This window comes from Pan troglodytes, chromosome 10, assembly GCF_028858775.2.
Source record: "Pan troglodytes isolate AG18354 chromosome 10, NHGRI_mPanTro3-v2.0_pri, whole genome shotgun sequence".
Classification (NCBI taxonomy): Eukaryota; Metazoa; Chordata; class Mammalia; order Primates; family Hominidae; genus Pan; species Pan troglodytes.
In genome coordinates this window covers 14,948,573-14,958,023 of record NC_072408.2, presented here as the reverse complement: position 1 = coordinate 14,958,023, position 9,451 = coordinate 14,948,573, and the positions used below count along the sequence as shown (strand labels likewise).

Genomic DNA, 9,451 nt, shown 5'->3' with positions numbered 1-9,451 from the left:
GTGGCTCACACCTATAATCCCACCACTTTGGGAGGCCGAGGCAGGCGGATCACCTGAGGTCAGGAGTTCGAGACCAGGCTGGCCAACATGGTGAAACCCCATCTCTACTAAAAATACCAAAAATTAGCCGGGTGTAATGTTGGGTGCCTGTAATCCCAGCTACTTAGGAGGCTGAGGCAGGAGAATTGCTCGAACCCAGGAAACAGAGGTTGCAGTGAGCCGAGATCGCACCACAAAAAAACAAAAATTACCTGGGCTTGGTGGCAGGTGCCTGTAGTCCCAGCTACTCGGCAGAGGCTGAGGCAGGAGAATTGATTGAACCCAGGAGGCGGAGGTTGCAGTGAGCCAAGATTGTGCCACTGCACTCCGGCCTGGGCAATAGAGCGAGACTGTCTAAAAAAACAAACGATAGGCCAGGCGCAGTGGCTCACGCCTGTAATCCCAACATTTTGGGAGGCCAAAGCTGGTGGATCACAAGGTCAGGAGTTCAAGACCAGCCTGGCCAACATAGTGAAACCCTGTCTCTACTAAAAATACAATTAGCTGGGCATGGTGGCTCGCCCCTGTAGTCCCAGCTACTTGGGAGGCTGAGGCAGGAGAATCACTTGAACCCGGGAGGCGGAGGTTGCGGTGAGCAGAGATCGCTCCACTACACTCCAGCCTGGGCAACAGAGTGAGACTCCAGTCTTAAAAAAAAACAAAATAAAACAAAAAAAAACACAAACACTTGGAACTATACCTTACTTCTTCTCTTGGCCAATTATCTAGATAATTAGACTGGATAGTCTTAGAGAGTAACATTGGACAATTAGGGAAATGAGAGAAAAGACTGGAAAAACCACTCTGATAACCTGCATCATGCTGCTTCAGAGTGAAGGGAAGTGCTCGCAGATCAGATACATTTAGGGCAGGCACAAGATGGGAAAAGACAGTAAAGGATTATTAGTGTAATTCACAGATGCCTGCGTAGCTGCTCTTAAGGTGAGAACATAAATCGGTTTCCACTAGCCTTAGAATTTACTTACATATAGGCCTCTGATGAAACTTTAAATGTTAGCATCAATTACAGATTCATACACTGAAATAACCCATTACATTTGTAGATTACCTACAATGCACGTAAGTGCCCTTTTTTCTAAAACTGGCATATTTATTTTTTATTTATTTATTTATTTATTCATTTATTTATTTTTGAGATGGGAGTTTTGCTCTTGTCGCCCAAGCTGGAGTGCAGTGGTGTGATATTGGCTCACTACAACCTCCACCTACCAGGTTCAAGCGATTCTCCTGCCTCAGCCTCCCAAGTAGCTGGGACTACAGGCATAGGCCACCACGCTCAGCTATTTCTATGCATTTCTAAGATAGCAGTGTCCTCAGCTAATTTCCTTCTCCACCCCAACCAAAAATTTAACAAAGATTTATGTTTAAGCTGTATATTTACTCATTGAAACACTCGGTGAAATCAGGGTAAAATCAACTAAAGGAAAAATAGTTGTTTCATTCATTTGAACTTAAACCAACTAAAGTAGTACTAATGTCATTACGATGCAGCAAATACGAGACCTCTTTCTACAAAGATTAGCATAACCAACAAATTAGGGGATATAGCAAAACAGAGCCAAAAACGGTAAGAAATCAATTAAGTATGTTACAGCTTAACCCTTTACCTCAATAGTTTTTAAAAAATAAGCAAAGCCTCCCAATCCCAAACAATACGAATGCATCTTCATCACCAATTTGTACTTGTATTCCTTATTCTTGAGGTTAGATTCTAAACCCTAAAGATATCCAAACTAGTATTAGATCTACTTATCTACAGCCAGAGACGGCTTCTATCAATGTTGTCCTTAGCAGCCAAGGTTATTAAAATGTCTTTTCTAGGCAGGGCGCGGTGGCTCACGCCTGTAATCCCAGCTCTTAGGGAGGCCGAGGTGGGCGGATCACAAGGTCAGGAGATCGAGACCATCCTGGCTAACACAGTGAAACCTCGTCTCTACTAAAAATACAAAATATTAGCCGGGCAAGGTGGTGGGCGCCTGTAGTCCCAGCTGCTTGGGAGGCTGAGGCAGGAGAATGGCGTGAACCCGGGAGACGGAGCTTGCAGTGAGCCAAGACCGCGCCACTGCACTCCAGCCTGGGCGACAGAGCAAGACTCCGTCTCAAAAACAAACAAAAAAAAAAGTATTTTCTCCAGGAAGATCCAATAGGAAAAAAAAAAAAAGAAACCTCGCTGATTAGGCTCCAACCATACTCCACCCCTCCATGAGATTGACTGGATAGGCATCATGGAAACCAGAACACGTGGTTTCCAAACAAGAAAAATCCTATGAGGGATGGGAGGAGGGGAGAGGAAGGATTCAGCCAGTGTCCAGACTGAAATTGAGTAATATCAATTTCACTCATCTTCACATGTCTTCAGGTTGCATGTTCGTGGAGTAGTTTAGGAATAAATCCATGGTTTGTGGAGTACTAAAATACCTAGCGGTCTGCTGTATTACATTAAGGCCTTCCCCAGCAGCTTCCAAGGCAGCCTCCAAGTCACTGGCAGGAGAATTTGGCTGGAACTGCATGCAGGACTGCAGAGATTCCTCTCCACAGTTATAGAAGGGACTGTTCCAGGCCTGATTGTTCCAGGATTGGGTGCACCAGGTCTGAGTGTTCCAGGAGTGGTTGCTCCAGGACTGGATGTTCTGGGTCTGGTTGCTCCAGGTTGAATTGTTCCAGGTCTGGTTGCTCCACATTGGAAGGTTCCCAGTCGGGTTCACCAGGCATCCCTGGTGGTAGGAAGAGTAGAGGCTGGGGTAGGTAGGTGCTGAGGCCTTCTGAAAGAGAAGGAGGCATTAACAGAAAGGGTACAAAGGACAACAAGAACTGTCTGTGACTGGAGTTGTGTGTTTCAGGGATGGACAAGATTGAAAGATCACTGAAAGGAAAGAAACACAATGAAGTTTCCTGTTACCTGCGTCACACCATTGCTATTCTTCGGCCAGTTGTTTTTCTGCCACCTCTTAGATTTCATTCTCTGGTTCTGGAACCAGGTCTTCACCTGCAGGAAAAAATGACAGAAACTGTAAAATATTCGTAATACAGAGGTACTTTGAATCAAAGTATATTGCTAACTTTTATTCCTGGCCAGGTGCCATGTCTCATGCCTGTAATCCCAACACTTTGGAAAGCCAAGGCAGGCAGATTGCTTGAGCCCAGGAGTTCGCTACAGGCTAGCCAACATGAGGAAACACCGTGTCTACAAAAATACAAAAAATTAGCCGGGTGTAATGCTGCACGTCTGTGGACCCAGCTTCTCAGGAGGCTGAGATGGGAGGATCGCTTGCACCTGGGAAGTGAAGGCTGCAGTGAGCCAAGATTGCATCACTGCACTCCAGCTGGGTGACAACAGAACCAGACTGTCTCAGAAAAAAAGAGAGAAATGAACATTTTGGATAGAAAATAAGGGCAAGGGCCGGGTGTGGTGGTTCACACCTGTAATCCTAGCACTTTAGGAGGCAGAGGCAGGTGGATCACTTGAGGTCAGGAGTTGAAAACCAGCCTGGCCAACATGGTGAAGCCCCATCTCTACTAAAAAATACAATAAAATTAGCCAGGTGTAGTGGCGGGCGCCTGTAATCCCAGCTACTTGGGAGGCTGAGGCAGGAGAATCCCTTGAACCCAGGAGGTGGAGGTTTCATCCATTTGTACTTAAACCAAGTAATGCTAATGTCATTATGATGTCTCATTATGAGGCCACTGCACTCCAGCCTGGGAGACAGAGTGAGACTCCGTCTCAAAAATAAACAAAAGAAAAGAAGGAAATAAAGCCTAGAAGAGGATAAGCCAATTAATGAAGGAAAATGGCCAACAAGTAATAAACAATGATTGGCCTTATTGAATGCACACAGATAAAAAACAAAACAAGCTGGAGTTGCTGGCAGAAAGAAAAAAAGGAAAAAAAAAGTTTTTATTTTAATGAGAACCAGTGTGAGTTAGGGTTTCTCCTACCCTGGAAAGTGGAGTTAGATACTTCTTTTTTATTAAGGAAACGTTGCAAAGATTTTCACAATATTGGTCTGTGCAAGAAAGTGGTTAAATTATGACATAATTATTCACATAATAGAATATTTAAGGAAAGAAAGAGGTGAAGTTACAAAAGCATTTCATCTTCATAAATTATTTGCAAGAGGTGATGTACGGACACATAGTACACACATCTACATGCATCCACAGAGATCTTAGCCATGCAAATTAGTCCAATTTTTGTTCACCTTATTGCAAGGACAAAACAAGCCTACCTGTTTGTAGCTGAGGTTCAGGATGTTGGAGAGTTCTTGCATCTGCTGGAGGCTGAGGTATTTCTGTCTCTGAAATCTATCATTGAGTACACACAGCTGGGTGGAAGAGAACACAGTTCTGGTCTTCTGTTTCTTGACCGGGACCTTGTCTTCCTTTTTTGTGACACTATTCTCTGCAGAAGTGGGTTGTTTGCCTTTGGGACTGGTGGAAGAATCAGGGCTGTCCTGAATAAGCAGATCCATGGAGGAAGGAAGAGGAGAGACTGTTGGGAACAAATAAAAGGACACTTTTGTCTAAAATTTTTCAAATATTAAAATATCCTTTAAAAAAATTGTTTTCAAAGTACTTTGATAATTCCCAGAACCCCAGATCTAAGTAATAAGAAGCAATTTCTTAACCAGCCCTGGCACTTTGGCAAGCTTTGTATAGTATTACTCCAAGAAGTCTTATCAGTATCTCAATTTTGTATATAATAGACTGCGTTGGGAGAGATCTATAATGGTGGCCAATGCATTGCTGAGCGGCGCTACCCCTTTTTTTTAAAATTAGGATGGAGGTTCACTCTTGTTGCCCAGGCTGAAGTGCGATGGCGCAATCTCGGCTCACTGCAACCTCCATCTCCTGGGTTCAAGCGATTCTCCTGCCTCAGCCTCCTGAGTAGCTGGGATTACAGGCAGGCACCATCACGCCTGGCTAATTTTGTATTTTTAGTAGAGACAGGGTTTCTCAATGTTGGTCAGGCTGGTCTCGAACTCCTGACCTCGTGATCCGCCTGCCTCGGCCTCCCGAAGTACTGAGATTACAGGTGTGAGCCACCTCATCAGGCCGGCGCTACCACCTTTTGCTTTAAACTCATGCTCAAAAGCTCCCACACTGGGTGTTAATAGTTCAGAATGGAGATTCACCAATTTTCACGTATTGCATCTCACCCTAAATCACTTTGTTTATGATCTTCATCAACACCTACATGATTGCTTAAATGACATGATTCTGGGGATTCTATAAAACCAGCACCTCAGCTAGGTGGGATGGCTCACGCCTGTAATCCCAACACTTTGGGAGGCCAAGGTGGGCAGATCACTTGAGGTCAAGAGTTCAAAACCAGCGTGCCAACATGGTGAAACCCCATCTCTACTAAAAATTACAAAAATTAGCCAGGAGTGGTGGCGCATGCCTGTAATCCCGCTACTGGGGAGACTGAGGCAGGAGAATCGCTTGAACCCAGGAGGCCGTGATTGCAGTAAGCCGAGAGTGCCACTGCACTCCAGCCTGGGTGACAGAGTGAGACTGTCTCAAAAAAATAAAAAACAAAACCAGCAACTGACTGCCCAGTTCTCAATGCTAGGACCAGCAGGATATGTGAATCCAGATAAGCTTCTGTTTCAATCCAGGCCTTCCCTTTACTAGCTCTGACCTCATCTCTAAAATTATTTTTTTAATTAAAATGAGGTAACCAATTGAAATTCTCTAGCATAGGGCCTGGCATTTACTGATTTTGTAACTAGAAATGAATATCTAGATTTAGTCATCACTTATATACCTAATTGCTCTGCGGTTTTCCCAGTGTTCAACTCTCAATTCTACCCCTGCAGTCACATAACAAAGGGACAGGCTCTAAAACAGCAAAAATTCACAATCTCTTCTCTCTTGCAAGTAGATCTGAAAAGCAGAGGAAGCCTTTCAACTAATGATTAGAATTGGGGAAAATCCTAAATATTAGCTACCTATATAAACTGTCACTTGATGTGTGCTAAAGAAAACATCCCCACTTGCTCATTCCCAAACCCAGCAATGTATTTTTAACATTTGAAATTATAAAGGTGGCCAGCCGAGGCAGGTGAATCACTTGAGGTCAGGAGTTTGAGACCAGCCTGACCAACACAGCGAAACCCCTTCTCTACTAAGAACTACAAAAATTAGCCAGGCGTGGTGGCATACATCTGTAATACCTGCTACTCGAGAGACTGAGACAGGAGAAATCACCTGAACCTAGGAGGCGGAGGTTGCAGTGAGCCAAGATCACACCACTGCACTCCAGCGTGGGCAACAGAATGAGACCCTGTCTCAAAAAAAGAAAGAAAGAAAGAAAGAAATTATAAAGGCAAGAACATTAATGCATAGTTTAGAAAAACTGGGTGAATAGCCATGCAGAGTGGGTCAGCGCCTGTAATCCCAGCGACTTGGGAAGCTGAGGGTGGAGGATCACTTGAGGTCAGGAGTTCAAGACCAGCCCGAGCTGCAAAGTGAGACCCTGTCTCTACAAAAAGAATTTTTTAATTAGCTGGGCATAGTGACACACGCCTCTTGCCCTAGTAGTTGGGAGGCTGAGGCAAGAGGATCACTTGATCTCAGGGTTGAGGCTGCGGTGATCCATGATCACACCATTGCACTCCAGCCTATGTGACAGAGTGAGTCCCTGATTCTAAAAAAGAGGAAAAGCAGGGTGACATTCAAATCTGAGGCTCAAATATAGCAATCATGTTTACTTATTCCTTTTCCACAACCTACTCTTTACAACTGTAGTTATAATGTAAATGCGCTTTTTAAGCTATTTTACAGCGTTCAGTGTTACCAATGGCATTCTTGGTATAGTTGGTTCATTCTCAAGTTTTTGAAAACTACTGAAAAATTGATTTTCAAAAAAGTGGTAGCGGCTTTATGAGTATCCCGAGTATCCCCCACCCCTTGCAGCTACCAGTCAGAAGCATGAGTACTAGCACAGGTTTTGAAGCCAAGCTGGACTTCTAGCTACATTCTGTTTGACTGTCAGTAGATTAAACTTTCTGGAATTATCTTTACCATAAAGTTGGGTCAACACTTCCCAGGACTTAGGAGAAGTAGACATGGGAGGTGCTCCCAAATTCAGAGCTGCCCAGTAACATCCACAAACCCAGAGAATGGAGAAGAGACAGCCGTTACTGACATAGAAAGAATTACCCAAATTATGTATTACAGAAATCTCATCGTGATTTGCCATGCCATTTTTGGCAAAACAAAAACATCATGCTCATCCCTGAGCTATGACGTTAGGTCTTCTGGCTAATTAGCAATAAATCTGCTATAGCTGTGTGTCCAGCGCTATGTGAAGATGTACACATCACCTTCATTTAACTATAACGATACATTTTTGTTTCCACCATGCCTAAGCCCATAGATTCTCAAATTTACTGCACTGTTCAACTGCCGAATTCTGTGTGCTTCAAACTCAAATGCACACTCCTGAGACCTGGGACATAGTTCAAAGGGCAGGTGCCACCAAGTTATAATTGAAAAAGGGGTTTCCAGAGGATTAGTTGATAATAACACTTTCTTATAGTAATGGTCCATCATTGCTCAAGAGGGAAATGATCCCTTAACCCCCTCTCCTTCTCTCTTTTTCCTTAAGGAACTTGGCCTTTCAAGGATAAATTTCTTTCTTACCAGTCTCCGTGTGAGGCATCTCAGCAGAAGACATTTGCAAGGATGGATAGTTTTCTTCAGGCCCACAAATCACAGGCATAGGTGAAGATTCTTTACAGTCGGATGCTTCGAAGCAAGGCAAGCTTTGGGGACAAGCTGGATCCACACTCATGTTAGTATAGAGGAAGAGGAGGAAAAAATTTAAGAGGTGGACTGGAAAAAAGGTTAAGGCAGCTTTAAGACTTTTCTGGAAGATGTTAGAGAAATAGGACCTCCAGAAGGAAAAGTATCAAGAAATTGGGATAAAGTGAGTCGCCTGCACAATAACATGAGGCAACCAGCTCAGTCCAGCAGAACGTTAAAATCCTGGAGTCTCTAGATTTATAATGAAGGCTCTATCACCTTAGACCCACCCCTCCTGGCGGGCACACCCCCCACCGACCCACCCTTGTGAATTCTCAGTTAATCCCGTCTACCAGTCTCACCAAGGCCATTGTAATGCAAAAGTAGCTGCAGAGTAACCCAGACTAGGTGGGGAACTAGAAAACCGGGCAACAGAACCTGAAGACAAACCCAGCAACAAATACTTCTAGGTTCACCACGTTTCCAACTTTTAAATCAGGAATATGGTTCAACAGGAATGGGATAAAACTTTAATATTTTTAAAAATTAAGAAAAAGGCCGGGCGCGGTGGCCCACCCCTGTAATCCCAGCAAGTTGGGAGGCCGTGGCAGGCGGATCACCTGAAGTCACGAGTTTGAAACCAGCCTGGCCAACATGGCGAAACCCCCTCTCTACTAAAAATACAAAAATTAGCCACGCGTGGTGGTGGGTGTCTGTAGTCCCAGCTACTCTGGAAGCTGAGGCGGGAGAATCCCTCAAACCTGGGAGGCGGAGGTTGTGGTGAGCCGATATCGCGCCACTGTACTCCAGCCTGGGCAACAGAGCGGGACTATGTCTCAAAAAAAAAGGGGGCGGGGGATGCATGCACCTTAAATTCCTGAGGTTATTGAAATTCTCATTAGGGTGATTTCTTGATTTGAGATAACTTAGTGTCTCAAAATCTGGCTAGTTTAGGCAAAAATTTCAACTAGCTCCATTTTCCTCTTTCATTCACTCTGAGGTTATAGTGAAACACAACATGGCATTATAGCATGAAGCCAAGGCATCAGTTAATGTTGAAAATGGTACTTGTTTTCAGCACCTATCTTAGTTTCCTTTAGTTTGGTCTCTTGTCTATCCCTCCTCCCAGGTTTTTTCCCTCTGGCTCTTTAGCTTCTTCCCAGGTCTGGTGATCTGTCATGTCTTTCAAGACTACTCCGTGCCCATCTTGTGTAGGTGTGTGTGTGTTTCTGGGGGAAGGGAGGTGTTTTCCAAAGGAACAAAGTTTTTAGAGTGGGGTTCCAGCACTAACATTTATGGACAAAGTCTACAGTTTTCGATTTTCCTTCCTATTCCCAAACCCAACATTCAAGAAACCTAAGATTTCTTTCTCTTTTCCAATCTTCCATACCGAAAAGTAAACTCTTAGCAAATCCCGATTATGTAATTTTTGAAGACAAAACTCTTTGACTCATTCTCCTCTGCACTCTGCTCCTGGGTCTGCACCCAGAGCAGCTGGCTTTGCTCCCACACAAGCTGACTTTTGTTCACAATGCAAAGACTCGAAAAGTATTGCTGGATGTGAAACAAGGAAATGAAATTGGGCGTAATCTTTTTTCTTCTCAGACCACCATTCCGGAGAAGATTAAGCATAGGGGCATCA

General features: G+C 44.1%; 1 protein-coding gene across 2 annotated transcripts; it reads right to left on the bottom strand.

Annotated features, from left to right (window-relative positions):
* Positions 1–1,417: 1,417 nt before the first annotated feature.
* Positions 1,418–8,075, bottom strand: NANOG (Nanog homeobox). 2 transcript variants are annotated; one of them, XM_016922667.4, is made up of 4 exons: positions 7,708–8,075; positions 4,287–4,549; positions 2,960–3,046; positions 1,418–2,819 (listed from the first exon to the last, which is right to left on the bottom strand). In XM_016922667.4, exons 1-4 carry the CDS (start codon positions 7,856–7,858, stop codon positions 2,406–2,408), a joined length of 915 nt encoding a protein of 304 aa, XP_016778156.3. In that variant the 5' UTR covers positions 7,859–8,075; the 3' UTR covers positions 1,418–2,405. The 2 variants fall into 2 exon arrangements, with proteins under 2 accessions (XP_016778156.3, NP_001065295.1); NM_001071827.1 differs by having other exon boundaries at positions 2,288–2,822; positions 7,708–8,062.
* Between the last annotated feature and the right edge of the window lie 1,376 nt (positions 8,076–9,451).

Coding starts and splice junctions, on each gene's coding strand:
- NANOG (NM_001071827.1), bottom strand. CDS start 7,858: ATGAGTGTGGATCCAGCTTGTCCCCAAAGCTTGCCTTGCTTCGAAGCA. Junction 4,550..7,707: donor GATGCCTCACACGGAGACTG/GTAAGAAAGAAA, acceptor TGTTCCCAACAG/TCTCTCCTCTTCCTTCCTCC. Junction 2,823..2,959: donor ATAGCAATGGTGTGACGCAG/GTAACAGGAAAC, acceptor CTTCTCTTTCAG/AAGGCCTCAGCACCTACCTA.